General features: G+C 40.4%; 1 protein-coding gene across 1 annotated transcript in view; it reads left to right on the forward strand.

Moving 5' to 3' along the window:
* Positions 1-19,510, forward strand: part of znf800b (zinc finger protein 800b) — a 67,895-nt gene that overhangs the window by 33,822 nt on the left and 14,563 nt on the right. The window contains 4 exon segments of the mRNA XM_061914322.1: positions 2,765-2,860; positions 9,717-9,860; positions 13,472-13,643; positions 13,715-13,895. Of these exon segments, the coding sequence (XP_061770306.1) occupies positions 2,765-2,860; positions 9,717-9,860; positions 13,472-13,643; positions 13,715-13,895 (593 nt within the window).

The raw sequence follows: 19,510 nt of genomic DNA on the forward strand, positions 1-19,510 counted from the left end.
TGGGCATGCCCGAGTGGTCCTGCCACCCCACAGCTGCCACAGCGCATCTTGTTTTTTTTTTTACTGCTTCACTCTCACTTTCCTCATCCACAAATCTTTCATCCTCGCTCAAATTAATGGGGAAATCCTCGCTTTCTCGGTCCGAATCGCTCTTGCTGCTGGTGGCCATGATTGTAAACAATGTTCAGATGTGAGGAGCTCCACAACCCGTGACGTCACGCTCACATCGTCTGCTACTTCCGGTACAGGCAAGGCTTTTTTATTAGCCACCAAAAGTTGTAAACTTTATCGTGGATGTTCTCTACTAAATCCTTTCAGTAAAAATATGGCAATATCGGGAAATGATGAAGTATGACACATAGAATGGACCTGCTATCCCCGTTTAAATAAGAACATCTCATTTCAGTAGGCCTTTAAATAATAATAATAATGGTAATAAAACAATTACTTTGCAGCCAGTTCAGTTGTAGTTCTGCATAGCCTTCCCTAAGCTTCAATCTCTTTTCTTAGCAGCACACACCTTTTGTTTATTTATGGTTTAAGCATGAGACACCTTTTTACCTGCAAACTAGTGTCCTTCCCGACATCTACAAAGCAATTATCTACCTACTGCCGCCCACTGGTATGGAAGAGTATTACACGGTTACTCTGCCAAGTTCCAGACAGCACAGACACTAAACAACGGCACATTTACGGATCATAATTACTGGTTTGCAAAAATTATTTTTAACCCGATTAGGTGAAATTCAATAATTTCCCACGGCACACCGGACAATATATCACAGTACACTAGTGTGCTGCGGCACAGTGGTTGAAAAACATGGATCTAATGGATTACAAAAGTCACTACATTTGACCTGCAAATAAATATAATTAATATAGGATTACCAGAGATAGAGAGATAGATAGATAGATAGATAGATACAGAGGTGGGTAGTTGAGTAACTTTTGGGATAAATTGTACTTCTAAAATGAGTTTTAATGCAACATACTTTTACTTGTACTTGAGTATATTTATAGAGAAGAAACGCTACTTTTACTCCGCTCCATTTATCTACATTCAGCTCGCTACTCGCTACTGATTTTTATCGATCTGTTTATGCACAATTTATTTGTTTTGGTTTGTCAGACAGACCTTCAAAGTAGGATCCATCACATGCCTGCGTTTCACCAATCAAATGCAGTCACTGGTGACATTTGACTCCGTTTCACCAATCAAATGCAGTCACTGGTGACATTTGACTCCGTTTCACCAATCAAATGCAGTCACTGGTGACGTTTGACTCCATTTCACCAATCAAATGCAGTCACTGGTGACGTTTGACTCCATTTCACCAATCAAATGCAGTCACTGGTGACGTTTGACTCCATTTCACCAATCAAATGCAGTCACTGGTGACGTTTGACTCCGTTTCACCAATCAAATGCAGTCAGTGGTGACGTTTGACTCCGTTTCACCAATCAAATGCAGTCACTGGTGACGTTTGACTCCATTTCACCAATCAAATGCAGTCACTGGTGACGTTTGACTCCGTTTCACCAATCAAATGCAGTCACCGGTGACGTTTGACTCCGTTTCACCAATCAAATGCAGTCACTGGTGACGTTTGACTCCGTTTCACCAATCAAACAGAGCCAGGCAGTCACATGATTAACTGTATTTTTTTTACAAACCTTTATTTATAAATTTTAACATTTACAAACAGTTGAAAATAGTAATCAAAGTAAGTACAAAAACAGTACAAAACAGTATAAAAACTGTACAAAGCACCAGGAGGTTGTAAATTCAAAGTAACTAAAATAGAATGCAAAATATATATATATATATATATATATATATATATATATATATATATATATATATATATATATATATATATATATTAAACAAAGTGCAAACTCACTCAATCTCAGTAAATAACTTAAATTTGGAACACAGCATCATCGTTTTCACAGCTTTTTGCTTGTTAGAAGTAGAGTGTTTTAATGTAGAGTTCTAAATCTTTTTTAAAGGCACAAAAAACAGGTCGGGAATTGAGAAACTTACATTTATGAATATAAAACTTAGCCAATATTATAATGAGGTTGCAAAGATAAAATTCATTTTCACATTTTTTTTTAATACAGTGTAAAACCAAATATTTATTATTTATTATATATTATTGTTTTAGTTGCTTAAGAGATATTCCTGGCTCTGAATTTATTCATTGTTATGTTTATGTTTTTGTGCATTACTTGTCGCCGTCATCATCAAAGGAACAGGTTACTCATCAGTTACTCAGTACTTGAGTAGTTTTTTCACAACATACTTTTTACTTTTACTCAAGTAAATATTTGGGTGACTACTCCTTACTTTTACTTGAGTAATACATCTCTAAAGTAACAGTACTCTTACTTGAGTACAATTTCTGGCTACTCTACCCACCTCTGGATAGATAGATAGATAGATAGATGGATAGATATTACTTTATTGATTCCTTCAGGAAAATTTAAATTATGATATATGATACTTTTTTACAAGTAGTTGGCTGTTTTCATTATTGCGCCATCTGCTGGATTCAAACCAACATCAGGGGATTTGCAATTTGATTAGACATTCATTTGGACCCGAGAGTTGTTTTGGTCACCTTGTTTTTTCTTAAAGGTGAAACACACACATCACTCCTTGTGTTGCATTTTGTATCCATGACAACGGCAACTGAAGTTTGAACTGTAGTCTTTTTTTTTTTTCTTCCATCCTTCCTGTATTGTCTCCTGGTGTAAGGACACAGTGTGGAGCCCGGAGACGCTCCTCTGCTCCAGCAGCCACTGCACACGTCCAAGTCCGGAATCCACCAGATCATTGAATGCTTCCGCTCAGGTTTGTGAGACATTTGCATCATGTCACATGTATGTCCTACATTTTTGGCTTTTAGGAATTTTTCTGGTAGGTCTGGGCTTCTATTTGTAAGCCCCACACCACTACAGTACAGCGACTTTTAATTGATTGATTGACACTTTAATTCCTAGATTGCACAGTACAGTACATATTCCATACAATTGACCACTAAAAGGTAACACCCCAATAAGTTTTTCGGGGTCCACGTTAATCAATTCATGGTACAAATATCAACATAATACAGTCATCACACAAGTTAATCATCATAGTATATACAGTGAATTATTGACATTATTTACAATCCGGTGGGTGGGATGTGGAGGGGGTTGGGGTGTAAGGGTTAGGTTTGGTTGCTATCAGCACTTCAGTCATCAACAATTATATCATCTGAGAAATGGACATTGAAACAGTGTAGGTGTGACTTAGTAGGACATGTCCAGCCAGCAGAGAACATAGTGAGCTCAGAAAGCATAAGAACAAGTGTTAATTTTGACAGCAAAATTTGATTTAGTTTTAGTCATAGTCTTTTGACTAGGGGTGGGCAAATTAGTGCGTTAATTACGAGTTAACTCATCAATCTATTAACGCCGACAATTATTTTATCGCACATTTGCGTATGTTGTTTACATGCTTTTATTTTGTTAACGCCTTTTCTTAACAAGATGGCGTCGCCCGGCGTGGAGGGGCTCTTGGTAAAGATGGAACATTTGGCAAAAATACCGGACAATTCTGCAAATTTCCTGGCTGGCTTACAGCGTGGTCACTCCGGGATCACTTACGACCGCCAGACAATTCTGAATGTGGATAGATCGGGCCGTTTTGGACTGAATGAGGCGTGCTTGCTAGACCGGTTAGCTAGCATGGGAATACTTTGCCGGCTACATCCAGCGGCCTGTGAAGCAGCGGAGTATATGTGTTGTCTGTCTATTTATGAATAATGCAGACCAGGAGTGTTGGCTGAGTTCTTAACGTTTGCTTTCAGAGCGTGCATATCACAACATACAAGATGCCGTCATGGCGACACAACCTATACCGGGCTACCGCGAATGCTCCTCACTCCTGTTGCATGCTGGGTAGGGTAGTTCTTTTTTTCCCTGGCTCATAACATCACAATATAGTACCATGTATATGATGCGTTCAGTTTATCAAAGCACCAAGCAAACAATCGGAAAATTCCCATCATATGAATTCCTAGATATGGTCATAATTATTTTAAGTGCACTACGCAGAATAAACACAACATTATTAATATTGCTACTACGGATAATTTGATCAAAAATTCCCTAAAACAGCCCACTACCTATAATATAGGTTTTTTAAACATAAGATCCCTGATAAAAAAAATGTTTCTGCTGTTACCTCAGAAATTGCCTGTTCAGATGTTATGATTGTGGCTCAGAGATTTGTATGTAGATTATATTTATTTTCCATAACAAACAGAATAACTTAAATACCCTGGCAGTGGCAATAAGCTTAAATGTTTGTATTTACATTTTTGGAGTTGATTTTCATAAAATATGCTATTTAACTGCTACTGTTTAACAAGGACTGATTTAAATTGTGTTTGCACAACAAATGTTTTGGCACTTTTGTTCATGTGGGAGAATATTCCAATAAAGGTGCACTACACATTACTTTTGAATTCATTATTGGGCTTTGTGTATACAATGCAGTTAATCGCGATTAATCGGAGAAATAGTGCGATTAACTTTGATTAAAATTTTAATCGTTGCCCAGCACTACTTTTGACTAAAACGTAATTTAGTTTTAGTCATAATTTAGTTATTTAAATTGTTTTAGTTTTAGTCTAGTTTTAGTTGACGAAATATAAGATTATAGTCGACGAAAACTACAGTAGATTTAGTCAACTAAAGCCTAATATTAGGGATGCACCGATTAATCGGTAACCGAATATGGCAAAAAAAGCCACATTCGGCCTTCGGTGGAATGAGTTAAATGCAAGGCCGAATAGTGGCGTGTGACGCAATTTTTTGACGCTTAGACGCAATCAACCAACGTGCAGTGACGTTGTCACCAGGCGCCTTCGGAAAAATGTCAGCAGTGCGGAGACATTTTAAAGTGTCGGAAAGTGACAAAAGTATTGCAGTGTGCGACGAATGTTCAGCCAAACTGTCTGGAGGAGGTGCCTCGTGGCCGACGTGTCTTTGAGAGGACTAAAAAGTTTGCGACTGACAGTGCCAAAGCAAACGGACTTACAAAGAACGTAATGGAGTTTATGGCTTTGGATGATCAACCGTTTAGTGTTGTGGAGGACATTGGCTTTTTTGGAGACTCATGGAGCACATTGAGCCCCGTTACACGATACCCAGCAGACGGTATTTCTCTGATGTGTGCTCTTTACATCGTGTGTGTGCTGTTACTGGATCGGTTTGCAGCCGAGTGTGAAGCGACCGGAATGAGAATCAGCACCTCCAAGTCCGAGTCCATGGTTCTCGCCCGGAAAAGGGTGGAGTGCCATCTCCGGGTTGGGGAGGAGACCCTGCCCCAAGTGGAGGAGTTCAAGTACCTGGGAGTCTTGTTCACGAGTGAGGGAAGAGTGGATGGTGAGATCGACAGGCAGATCGGTGCGGCGTCTTCAGTAATGCGGACGTTGTACCGATCCGTTGTGGTGAAGAAGGAGCTGAGCCGGAAGGCAAAGCTCTCAATTTACCGGTCGATCTACGTTCCCATCCTCACCTATGGTCATGAGCTTTGGGTCATGACCGAAAGGATAAGATCACAGGTACAAGCGGCCCAAATGAGTTTCCTCCGGTGGGTGGCGGGTCTCTCCCTTAGAGACACGTCCAACCGGTAGGAGGCCACGGGGAAGACCCAGGACACGTTGGTAAGACTATGTTTCCCGGCTGGCCTGGGAACGCCTCGGGATCCCCCGGGAAGAGCAAAACGAAGTGGCTGGGGAAAGGGAAGTCTGGGTTTGCCTGCTTAGGTTGTTGCCCCCGCGACCCGACCTCGGATAAGCAGAAGAATATGGATGGATGGATGGATGGTGTGCTGTCTACATTATTAGCCTGTTGTGTAGGCTACCTGTATAAGTGTATGAGGTTACAAGCACACACTTAATTGAGATTTACTTAAGCCTTCTGTTTACATTATTAGCATATCTGCTGTGGCTAAGCAGACTTTTGCCAAAAGGACAATAATTCATTTGTTGTGGGTTTATCCACTTTAATGCACTTTGTTTTTTTTGGAATGCATGTTTTTGTTTTAAGGCCTAATATAAATGAAAAACTTTGGAAAGCAAAGGCTACTGGAATATTAAAAAAATGTCAATATTCAATAAAAATGTACTTTATTTAAAAAAACATGTCTAAAAATGTATTGTGGGCTGTTTATGCAATATAAAAAAAATTGTGAAAAACTGCATTCATTATTTTCGGTATTCAGTATTCGGCCTTCAGCCAAGCTTTTAAATTTTATTCGGCTGAAATACATCAGAGATCGGCCACCTCTACCACACACAGAGCGATTTAAACCCGTTTTTCAGAGTAATGAAGACAATTGGAACCGCTGACGTTCTCGCAAATATCCAATTGGCGTTCATCCTGATAACAAGAATAAGGACGTGCTGTGAAGTCATTGCCTTTGACACCTTCAACAACATATACAAACTGATTGTTAGTCCGGCAACATGTTGTGTGCAGCTTCCGCAATCACACGTACAAGATTGAAAGGCATACTGGGTGACACAGAGTACACTAATGGTTGTGATATAAACAACTCTAACACTTACTAATATGCGCCACGCTGTGAAGCCACACCAAACAAGATTGACAAACACAGTTCGGGAGAACATCCTCACAGTAACACAACATAAACACGACACATCAAATACCCAGAATCCTTTGTATCCGTGATACTTCTTGAATATATTTTACACCCCCGCGCTCCCAACCCCGCCCACCTTACTGACGCACGGGGGTTTGCTGCTAGCGAGGTGTATGAAATAGCCAGGAATTGTCATGGATACAAAGGATTCTGGGTATTTGTTGTATTGCGTTTATGTTGTGTTACTGTTTATCCGCGGACTCTGCGGATAAACCACAAACCGCGCATCTCTATTTCCCAGTGGCTTATTTTATTTTTCGAAGTGTTTTTCAAAATTGTGAAAAAATAGTATTCACTGTAAGAAGAGACCCTCTGGGGCAAAACATAACTGCGATGCGACCCTCAGTGAAAACCACTTTTGAGACCTCTGCTTTAGTGGCACATATTCAAGGTTCAAAGTTTATTGGTGCCATGCAGACTACAAACCACGGTCAAATGCTTTTTTTTCATACTCTTCAGATATTACGTACAATGGGATCCAAACACTTAGTTGCAGAAATCTAATACACTAAATACTAAAAAATACAACAATTTGAACAGCTCCGATGTACATTAATTACAAGACAATTAAAAAGCACAATAAGTCACAGTAGTTATGGTAGAAGTATCAGTACAAGTAGAAGTACAGTAGTCAAATACAGTACCAGTGCAATATCTAATAATATAACAGTATAGGAAGCAACAAATATGAAGGTGTCTACAGTAGTATGAACAAGGTTAATAAAACAGTATGACTTCTTTATACTTTTGCTTTTTACATTATTAGGATATTAGGATGACATGGGATGCAAAACAATAACAGTGCGATACGTTTTCATAACATGGGCACTACTGCCTACTTTGTCTTGTTATATTCTTATTTTACTGTTATATTGTTATTCCCATTGTTTTTATTCTTTTTGTAATATTTCTCTATTTTGTTTCCTTTGAAACCCCCTTATTTACTTATTACTTTTATTTATTTATTTATTTTTTTAAATTGATCTCAACTCTGTAAACTGCTGCTGGAATTTTAATTTTCCTGAAAGAACTCTCCTGAAGGAATCAATAAAGTACTATCTATCCATCTATCTATCTATCTATCTATCTATCTATCCATCTATCCATCCATCCATCCATCCATCCATCCATCCATCCATCCATCCATCCATCCATCCATCCATCCATCCATCCATCCATCCATCCATCTATCTAATCTATAATTTACAGCAGGGGTGTCCAAACTTTTTCCTCAAATTCAAGCATGCAGGGGCTATTTTGATATTTTTCATTTTCAAACCATAACAAAATATATGGATTTTTTTTTTTATCCTTATGGCTCCTGGGGAGCATAGAGGGTCTCAGTCACTAAAATGTGAAAAATAAGTCAAATTATTATTATTTTTTATTTAATGCTTACAGTAAATCTCTATATCAACTTGAGGTTGATATAAAGTAAAATAAATAATGTTTTATGCTTTTTCTGTCAAAGACAACTTAGTTTTTTATAGTAAAAGTGAAATATGCAGTATTTAGATAGATAGATAGATAGATAGTACTTTATTGATTCCTTCAGGAGAGTTCCTTTATTTAGCAATTAAAGCCCTCAAAGATCAATAATGCAGGACACCATTGATTTTAATGATTTAATATTTTTGAGTAATCACAGTGAAAAGTTCAATAAAATCCTACTAAATATATTTGAGATCCGAAAGCTTCCCCACTCATAAAGTGATGCATTTTTATTATGTTTTTTACTTTTAACACTTAAATTTCAAGATCAACTTCCGATATATCTGTCGATTTTAAGTTTGAACTATTATTTTGTTTGTTTTATGCTCTTTTGTCAAAACTTTGATGTTTTTATATGGCAACCACACAACATATGCAATATTTTTTCCACATAAAACATTTTAAAGTGATAATTTTTAAGTAATAATTCATTCATTATAACAGATTTTTTTGTCCTTTTTTTTTTGAGCAATGGAAAAAAAAGAAAATAAAGACAAAAGGAACAAAAAAAACTGCCTGCATGGCAACTTTGTGTCAACATTGTCACTTTTTCTCATTAGATTTCACCTCATTCCACTTTTTTTTATCCATCCATCCATCCATTTCCTACCACTTATTCCCCTTTTGGGGTCGCGGGGGGCGCTGGCGCCTATCTCAGCTACAATCGGGCGGAAGGCGGGGTACACCCTGGACAAGTCGCCACCTCATCGCAGGGCCAACACAGATAGACAGACAACATTCACACACTAGGGACCATTTAGTGTTGCCAATCAACCTATCCCCAGGTGCATGTCTTTGGAGGTGGGAGGGGCCTATCCCCAGGTGCATGTCTTTGGAGGTGGGAGGGGTCTATCCCCAGGTGCATGTCTTTGGAGGTGGGAGGGGCCTATCCCAAGGTGCATGTCTTTGGAGGTGGGATGGGCTTATCCCAAGGTGCATGCCTATCCCCAGGTGCATGTCTTTGGAGGTGGGAGGGGCTTATCCCAAGGTGCATGTCTTTGGAGGTGGGAGGGGCCTATCCCCAGGTGCATGTCTTTGGAGGTGGGAGGAAACCGGAGTACCCGGAGGGAACCCACGCATTCACGGGGAGAACATGCAAACTCCACACAGAAAGATCCCGAGCTTGGATTTGGACCCAGGACTGCAGGACCTTCGTATTGTGAGGCAGACGCACTAACCCCTCTGCCACCGTGAAGCCCACTTTTTTTAATGTTTTTATTTTTATTTTTGCAATAATATAAATTTTACAATTTTTGCAGAATGTGTGGCGGGCCGGTAAACGATTAGCTATAGGCCACAAATGGCCCCCGGGCCGCACTTTGGACACCCCTGACTTACATTCATTGAATGAAAAGTATTGTAGTCCGGTAATTACGGTGGTAAGCAAAGTGATTCTTGTGCATGCACTTTAGTGCAATATTGATAAGTATTAATCGGCGGTGCAAATGCGTGTTTGAACATGAGTTTAAAGTCCGCCTTGTAACCAAGTTTGGTGTTGCAGGAACCAGCCAGCTGAGGCACATGTTGCTGCGGGAGGTGGACACCATCTTCGAGTGTAAAGTGTGTCGCAGTCTCTTCAGAGGCCTGCCCAACCTTATCACGCACAAAGAGTACTACTGCCTGACACGGCTGCCGGACTACGACGGTGAGTCTTCACACCTGCACGCACGCCATCATGGCCGCCGTGCGCTCACAGAATGCAGGAAAGGTGCGACTATCATCGAGTCTCACGGCATTTGTCTCACTCTCTCATCTGCTTTTACGAAGACTGATTGTGTTGGTAATGAAGTTGCTCCATTCCCCACTTCATTGCTCCTTAATGTAGAGTTCATTACCAGCGCCGCAGAGTTATTTTGTTGAAGTACTGAAGCGCAATTATTTTTTCATCATTGAAGATCACCCAATAATACAAATGAGTTGGGAAATTGTGTTAGATGTAAATATAAACAGAATACAATGATTTGCAAATCATTTTCAACCCATATTCAGTTGAATATGCTACAAAGACAAAATATTTGATGTTCAAACTGATAAACCTTGTTTTTTTTTTGCAAATAATAATTAACTTAGATTTTCATGGCTGCAACATGTGCCAAAGTAGTTGGGAAAGGGCATGTTCACCACTGTGTTACATCACCTTTTCTTTTAACAACACTCAATAAACGTTTGGGAACTGAGGAAACTAATTGTTGAAGCTTTGAAAGTGGAATTCTTTCCCATTCTTGTTTTATGTAGAGCTTCAGTCCTTCAACAGTCCGGGGTCTCCGCTGTCGTATTTTACACTTCATAATGCGCCACACATTTTCCATGGGAGACAGGTCTGGACTGCAGGCGGGCCAGGAAAGTACCCGCACTCTTTTTTTACGAAGCCACGCTGTTGTAACACGTGCTGAATGTGGCTTGGTATTGTCTTGCTGAAATTAGCAGGGGCGTCCATAAAATAGATGGCAGCATATGTTGTTCCAAAACCTGTATGTACCTTTCAGCATTAATGGTGCCTTCACAGATGTGTAAGTTACCCATGCCTTGGGCACTAATGCACCCCCATACCATCACACATGCTGGCTTTTACACTTTGCGCCTATAACAATCTGGATGGTTTGCTTCCCCTTTGGTCCGGATGACATCATTTCGAATATTTCCAAAAACTATTTGAAATGTGGACTTGTCAGACCACAGAACACTTTTCCACTTTGCATCAGTCCATCTTAGATGATCTCGGGCCCAGAGAAGCCAGCGTCGTTTCTGGATGTTGTTGATAAATGGCTTTAGCTTTGCATAGTAGAGCTTTAACTTGCACTTAGAGATGTAGCGACAAACTGTATTTAGTGACAGTGGTTTTCTGAAGTGTTGCTGAGCCCATGTGGTGATATCCTTTAGAGATTGATGTCGATTTTTGATCGAAGGTCACGGTCATTCAATGTTGGTTTCCGGCCATGCCGCTTACGTTGAGTGATTTCTCCAGATTCTCTGAACCTTTTGATGATATTATGGAGCGTAGATGTTGAAATCAGAGGTCTCAAGGTTGTCATGTATGGTTTATGTGGGCTTGAAAGGAGAGTGTGCTGTCCAGGATGACACACATGGGGATTCTTGACTTGGGAGGAGGGGGAGACAGGGAAATTGCAGAGAGTAACGGACAAACTGTTTGTTTTGGCGAAGATGGTTTTTGTACCGACAAGTAAGATTTCGGTTGTATTGCTATTTTGAAGGAAATTGGATGAGAACCACTGCTTGAGTTCACTGAGGCAGTCTGGAAGGGAGGAAGGAGGAAGAGAAGCTGTTGGTTTGCTTGAAATGTAGAGCTGGGTGTACTCCATGTAACAGTGAGAATGTATTTTACATTTAAGGAAAATATTGTCAAGGGGAAGAATGTAAATGATGAAAAGCAGGGGACTGAGAACAGAGCCCTGGGGGACACCAGAGGAAACGGGAGAGGGAGGGGATTTAAATGAACGGAGTTGAACAAACTGAGTGCGGTGGGAGAGATGTGATGTAAACCAGTGAAGGGGGGTGTTTGTGATGCCAATACTGTGCAATCTATGGAGGAGGACCGTGTGTCAAAGGCTGCAGTCAGATCTAAGAGGATTAGGATTGTGGGAAGACCAGGAGATCCTTTGTGATTATTACTCGTGTTGTTTCAGTGCTGGTTGGGGGGGTGGAAACCAGACTGGAATTGTTCATATAGGTTATTTTAGTGATTCTCAACCTTTTTTCAGAGCAAAGCATTTTTAGTAGAAAAAAAGAGATAAAGAAGTAAAATACTGGACTATGTCATCAGTTTCCGATTTATTAAATTGTATAACAGTCGAAAATATTGCGCATTTGTAGTGGTCTTTCTTGATCCAGCGTATTTCCTTGAATTGCCGCCGGGGCGCTAATTAATTTAAAACCTCTTCTCACTCCGGCACTTACCAATGGCATGCGATAAATGTAGGCCTGCGCGTATAAATTTGAGTGTGATATAAGGATACCATCATGAAAAGCACATTTAATAAAAAATAAGTTATTATGTTCTTACCTTTACTTATAAATGAAGTCCATGCGCAGCTCCTTCTGATCAAAAGCATCGATAACTTGTTTATAGAAGTCTTCCTTATCTTTCTTCAGTTTTAAAAGTCTCTCTGTCTCGATGGAGATCTTCCTTTATTACCTCCTGCTTTGATTGAAAGTCCAGTTTAGAAAACTGTTTTATTTTAGATATGTAATCCTCCATGTTAAAAGGGCAAGCGAGAGGAAAAAATAAACTCTTACTGCTTGTTGTCACTTCTTCTGCAGCCGAGTAGTCACAAGAAGGATCACTAGCGCCCTCTACCAACAGGAGGGGGGAGTCATTTAATGACTCATATTTGACACACACAGCTACGGTATATTAATAAAACATAGCTGCTTACTGTTCTTTTTAGCATATTCAATAGCTTGGACCTTAAATCCTACTGAATAGCTCTTAATCTTCTTCCCTTTATGCGATTTCAAATGATTGAAATCAGCCTCCTCCATTTTGAAAATGATGACAGGTGAAGTGTCACTCGTGACGTGACGAGTTTGACCCGGTGGAAATTCTAGACATGCGCTAATAAAAATAATATTTTGTGAAACGAGTTTGACCCAGCAGTAATTCTAGTCAGGTGCATACCATATACCCGGCGGAAATTCAAGGAAATACGGTATTTGGAAAGAAAGATATAAAAATAACTAAAAACTTGTTGGAAAATAAACAAGTGATTCAATTGTAAATGCAGATTTCTACACATAGAAGTAATCATCAACTTAAAGTGTTCTCTTTGGGGATTGTAATAGAGATCTTTAACATCAATATTTTTGGAACATGTCCACAAAAAAATATTTTCACAGTTTATGAACTTACATTCATATTTTGTTTGAAGTATTATAAAATAAATATATTTATAAATGATTTTTGAATTGTGGCTATTTTTAGAATATTTAAAAAGAAAATCTCACGTACCCCTTGGCATACCTTCAAGTGCCTCCAGGGGTACGCTTACCACCATTTGAGAAGCACTGGGTTATTTAACTGTAGGTGGGAGGAGACCGTTTTTTTCAAGGATTTTTGAGATGAATGGCATATTTGAAATTGGACGAAGATTATTAAAGTTCTTTGGATCTGAGCCCGGTTTCTCAAAATGGGTGTAATGGCTGCCGTTTTGAAAGCAGAGGGAACAATTCCAATAAACGGCACCTTTCTCCCTTCCATGAACACTTCCAGATGTCATTCTTCTTTTCTCTCACTGGCAGGAGATGACCGGCAGAGTGTGGCCCTCAAGGATTTGACAGACATCATATATCACAGAGGCGACCGAGCCGATTATGTGGTCCGGCTGGAGCCCATCCAGACCACCAGCAAGGCTGTGTACCAGTACTTGACCACAGAGGAGGATTTGGCGCGCTATCCATCCAGAGCCCCCAGGTAGGCGCTTGGCAAACTCGCTTGATTCCTCGCCATAAAGGACGCTGACCAGGCTGTGCCGCCGCTGACAGTGCCAGGGAGAGTCCGGTCGCTTGGGAACGAGAGTCGACGGAGATTGAGACGGACCCGCTGGGTGGTCCACAGAGCCCGGCACAAAGCCACCACAGCCAGGGGAAGAAAAAGCGGGACGCAGAGGAGGACGAGGCCACACAGGAACCACCGCAGGCTGAGGACGAGGAGTCCACAAGTGGGGTAGGCAGCAAAACACTCTAAATCACGCCTGGGCAATTATTTTGACTCGGAGAAAGAAATGTGTCTGGGGGCTGGAATATCTCTTTTTAGGAACTCTAATACAAAACCTCACAATGATGTCTGAATGCTAAAATGTTATGACAGACGTCCTTAAAAATAGAATGGAATTTTACATGTTTTAACTGAATGTGACACCCAGAATCTACAAACCCCATTTCCATATGAGTTGGGAAACTCTCACTTTCCTCATCCATTAATCTTTCATCCTCGTTCAAATTAATGGGGAAATCGTCGCTTTCTCGGTCCGAATCGCTCTCGCTGCTGGTGGCCATGATTGTAAACAATGTTCAGATGTGAGGAGCTCCACAACCCGTGACATCACACGCACATTGTCTGCTACTTCCGGTACAGGCAAGGCTGTTTTATTAGCGACCAAAAGTTGCAAACTTTATCGTCGATGTTCCCTACTAAATCTTTTCAGGAAAAATATGGCAATATTGCGAAATGATCAAGTATGACACATAGAATGGAGCTGCTATCCCCGTCTAAATAATTGTGTTGGATGTAAATATGAACAGAATACAATGATTTGCAAATCCTTTTCAAGCCATATTCAGTTGAATATGCTACAAAGACAACATATTTGATGTTCAAACTCATAAACTTTTTTTTTCTTTGCAAATAATCATTAACTTTGAAATTTGATGCCAGGAACACGTGACAAAGAAGTTGGGAAAGGTGGCAATAAATACTGATAAAGTTGAGGAATGCTCATCAAACACTTATTTGGAACATCCCACAGGTGTGCAGGCTAATTGGGAGCAAAATACAAAAAATGCTCAGTCTTTCACAAGAAAGGATGGGGCGAGGTACACCCCTTTTTCCACAACTGTGTGAGCAAATAGTCAAACAGTTTAAGAACAACCTTTCTCAAAGTGCAATTGCAAGAAATTGAGGGATTTCAACATCTACGTTCCATAATATCATCAAAAGGTTCAGAGAATCTGGAGAAATCACTCCACGTAAGCGGCATGGCCGGAAACCAACATTGAATGACCGTGACCTTCCATCCCTCAGACGGCACTGTATCAAAAACCAACATCAATCTCTAAAGGATATCACCACATGGGCTCAGGAACACTTCAGAAAACCACTGTCACTAAATACAGTTGGTCGCTACCTCTGTAGTGCAAGTTAAAGCTCTACTATGCAAAGCGAAAGCCATTTATCAACAACATCCAGAAACGCCGCAGGCTTCTCTGGGCCCGAGATCATCTAAGATGGACTGATGCAAAGTGAAAAAGTGTTTTGTGGTCTGACGATTCCACATTTCAAATTTTTTTGGGAAATATTCGACATTGGGTCATCCAGACCAAAGGGAAAGCGAACCATCCAGACTGTTATCGACGCAAAGTGTAAAAGCCAGCATGTGTGATGGTATGGGGGCGCATTAGTGCCCAAGGCATGGGTAACTTACACATCTGTGAAGGCACCATTAATGCTGAAAGGTACATACAGGTTTTGGAACAACATATGCTGCCATTTAAGCACCGTCTTTTTCATGGACGCCCCTGCTTATTTCAGCAAGACAATGCCAAGCTACATTCAGCATTTGTTACAACAGCGTGGCTTTGTAAAAAAAAGTGTGGATACTTTCCTGGCCCGCCTGCAGTGCAGACCTGTCTCCCATGGAAAATGTGTGGCTCATTATGAAGTGTAAAATACGACAGCGGAGACCCCGGACTGTTGAAGGACTGAAGCTCTACATAAAACAAGAATGGGAAAGAATTCCACTTTCAAAACTTCAACAATTAGTTTCCTCAGTTCCCAAACGTTTATTGAGTGTTGTTAAAATAAAAGGTGATGTAACACAGTGGTGAACATGCCCTTTCCCAACTACTTTGGCACGTGTTGCAGCCATGAAATTCTAAGTTAATTATTGTTTGCAAAAAAAAAATGTTTATGAGTTTGAACATCAAATATGTTGTCTTTGTAGCATATTCAACTGAATATGGGTTGAAAAGGATTTGCAAATCATTGTATTCTGTTTATATTTACATCTAACACAATTTCCCAACTCATATGGAAACGGGGTTTGTACATGAAAATAAACTAATATTTACTAATATTAACTACCAAAGATAAAACACTGAATATTGACAACATATGAATGGCACACTTCCTCTTGGATCCACATATTTGACAATCAAGTGAATCATGTGGAATATTCTTCTCTTAAAGGGGAACATTATCACAATTTCAGAAGGGTTAAAACCAATAAAAATCAGTTCCCAGTAACTTATTTTATTTATCGAAATTTTTTCTAAATTTTACCCGTCCCGAAATATCCCTAAAAAAAGCTTTAAAGTGCTTGATTTTAGCTATTTGCTTAAGCCACTGTCCATTTCCCTGTGACGTCACATAGCGATGCCAATACAAACAATGGTGGCTACCACAGCAAGATATAGCGACATTAGCTCAGATTCAGACTCTGATTTCAGCGGCTTAAGCGATTCAACAGATTACGCATGTATTGAAACGGATGGTTGGAGTATGGAGGCAGATAGCGAAAACAAAATTGAAGAAGAAACTGAAGCTATTGACGCTATTCGGCCATCTTTGCGTTAGCATCGCCGGTAAAATGTGCAGACCAACCGATCAGGACTTTCGCATCTTTTGACACCGGATCAACTTAAATCCGTCGATTGGTAAGTGTTTGTTTCGCATTAAATGTGGGTGGAAGGAAACGCTGGATGTAAATATAGTTTCAAATGTACATACAGGTAGCCTAAATAGCATGTTAGCATCGATTAGCTGGCAGTCATGCCGCAACCAAATATGTCTGATTAGCACATAAGTCATGAGTAACATCAACAACACTCACCTTTGTGATTTTGTTGACTATCGTTGGGAATGCATCTGCTTTGATTGTCGGAGGATATCCAGACATTTTTGCCATCTCTGTCGTAGCATCGCCGGTAAAAAACAAACGGGGGACTCTAGCATCTCTTGACACTGGAGCAACTTAAATATGTTGATTGGTAAGTGTTTGTTTGGCATTAAATGTGGGTGGAAGGAAACGCTGGATGTAAATATAGTTTCAAATGTACATACAGGAAGCCTAAATAGCATGTTAGCATCAATTAGCTGGCAGTCATGCCGCAACCAAATATGTCTGATTAGCACATAAGTCAACAACATCAACAAAACTCACCTTTGTGATTTTGTTGACTTTATCGTTGGGAAAGCATCTGCTTTGAGTGTCGCAGGATATCCAGACATTTTTGCCATCTCTGTCGTAGCATCGCCGGTAAAAACCAAACGGGGGACTTTTGCATCTCTTGACACTGGAGCAACTTAAATCCGTCGATTGCTAAGTGTTTGTTTGGCATTAAATGTGGGTGGAGGGAAAGTTTAGATGTAAATATAACTACCAGTGAGGCATAATGCTGCAATATGTACACACAGCTAGCCAAAATAGCACGGCATGCTAATCGATGCACATTCTACGTAAATCAACTTGAATCGGTCCCTGATGGTGTTGTTCCACCCTCCGACAACACACCGACGAGGCATGATGTCTCCAAGGTATCGGAAAACAGTCAAAAAAACGGAAAATAACAGAGCTGATTTGACTCGATGCGTCAAAAATGGCGTTGATTACCGATGTTACGTCACGTTCTGACGTCGTTGCTCAGAGAGGCATAAACAGAAAGGCGTTTAATTCGCCAAAATTCACCCATTTAGAGTTCGGAAATCGGTTAAAAAAAACATATGGTCTTTTTTCTGCACCATCAAGGTATATATTGACGCTTACATAGGTCTGCTGATAATGTTCCCCTTCAATCCTGTCCTACACATCAATGATGTGTCCATCTGTGGAATATTTTTGTCTATAATCCTGTCCTGCACATCTACTGATGTGTAGGATTTATACTCCAGTGCGAATTATTTATGTTTTTTCTTCTTTATTATGCATTTTTGGCCGGAGCGACTTATACTCCAAAAAAATACGGTGTTTGTCAAAAGTTTAACTCGACTCTAACAAGTTAACGCAGATTTTTCTTGAAAGGCACTATATTTTTGTGCGACTGGCCGGAACAAAGAAAGAGCAGAAATGGGACCAGGTGCACACTGAAAGGCAAGACTTGCTCAAAGGCCCGCAAGTGCGTCTCCCGACGAGCTATTCCCTGCCGCCGCCAGCCGAGTCATCACAGAGCGCGTCGTGTCCCAAATGCCAGCCACCGGCAGCAAGTTCGCGTTGGGTGCAGAACCCCCCCCCCCCACCCCCCAGGCCACACTGGAAAGCACACAACAACTACAACCAATAAACTTTCACAGAAATTGCTAGATGTGTAAACACCCCCAAGTCTGATCAATATTGTGGAGTAAGTGGGGGCCGCGTTCAATCTCTTCACATTTATTGTGGTGTTATTCCTCAAAGTCAGCCCGTGTGAGAAGCTGAGTACCGTATTTCCTTGAGTTGCCGCCGGGTATATAGTATGTGCCTGCCTAGAATTACAAACTCGTTTCGCAAAATACTGTTTTTATTAGCGCATGTCTAGAACTTCCGTCGGGTCAAAGTCGTTTCACCAAATAATTAGCATATGCCTAGAATTTCCCACTGGGTCAAACTCGTCACGTCACGAGTGACACTTCACCTGTCATCATTTTCAAAACGGAGGAGGCTGATTTCAATCCTTTGAAATCGCATAAAGGGAAGAAGATTAAGAGCTATTCAGTAGGATTTAAGGTCCAAGCTATTGAATATGCTAAAAAGAACAGTAAGCAGCTATGTATTATTAATATACCGTAGCTGCGTGTGTCAAATATGAGTCATTAAATGACTCCCGCCTCCTGGTGGTAGAGGGCGCTAGTGATCCTTCTTGCGACTACTCGGCTGCAGAAGAAGTGACAACAAGCAGCGGTTGTTATTTTTTCCTCTCGCTTGCACTTTTAACATGGAGGATTACATATCTAAAATTAACCAGTTTTCTAAGCTGGACTTTCAATGGAAGCAGGAGGTAATAAAGGAAGATCTCCATCGAGACAGAGAGACTTTTAAAACTGAAGAAAGATAAGGAAGACTTCTATAAACAAGTTATCGATGCTTTTGATCAGAAGGAGCTGCGCATGGACTTCATTTATAAGTAACGGTAAGAACATAATAACTTTTTTTTTAATTAAATGTGCTTTTCATGATGGTATCCTTACATCACACTCAAACTTTTAAGCGCAGGCCTGAATTTACCACATGCCTTTTGGTAAGCGCCAGAGTGAGAAGAGGTTTTAAATTAATTAGCGCCCTTCCTGAGGGCGTTTCAGTGTTATAACTTCACCTTTATCTTTAGTTTTTAAGCCAACATGCGTCCGTTCTTCCTTTTCTGTCTACACATTCTGTCTGCTTGTAAGTACTCTGTGATCGTGCGCTGCCGAACATGCTCCTCTGCTCGGACAACCAACAATGTTACGACGTGACGACGACTTGCCGTCATGCACGTTAAAAAAAAGGAGGGCAGGTACTGGTACTTTTTAGAGGCGGTATAATACCGAATATGACTCATTAGTAACGCGGTACCATACTAGTACCGGTATACCGTACAACCCTACCAGGA

This window comes from Nerophis ophidion, linkage group LG10, assembly GCF_033978795.1.
Source record: "Nerophis ophidion isolate RoL-2023_Sa linkage group LG10, RoL_Noph_v1.0, whole genome shotgun sequence".
In the NCBI taxonomy this organism is placed as follows: domain Eukaryota; kingdom Metazoa; phylum Chordata; class Actinopteri; order Syngnathiformes; family Syngnathidae; genus Nerophis; species Nerophis ophidion.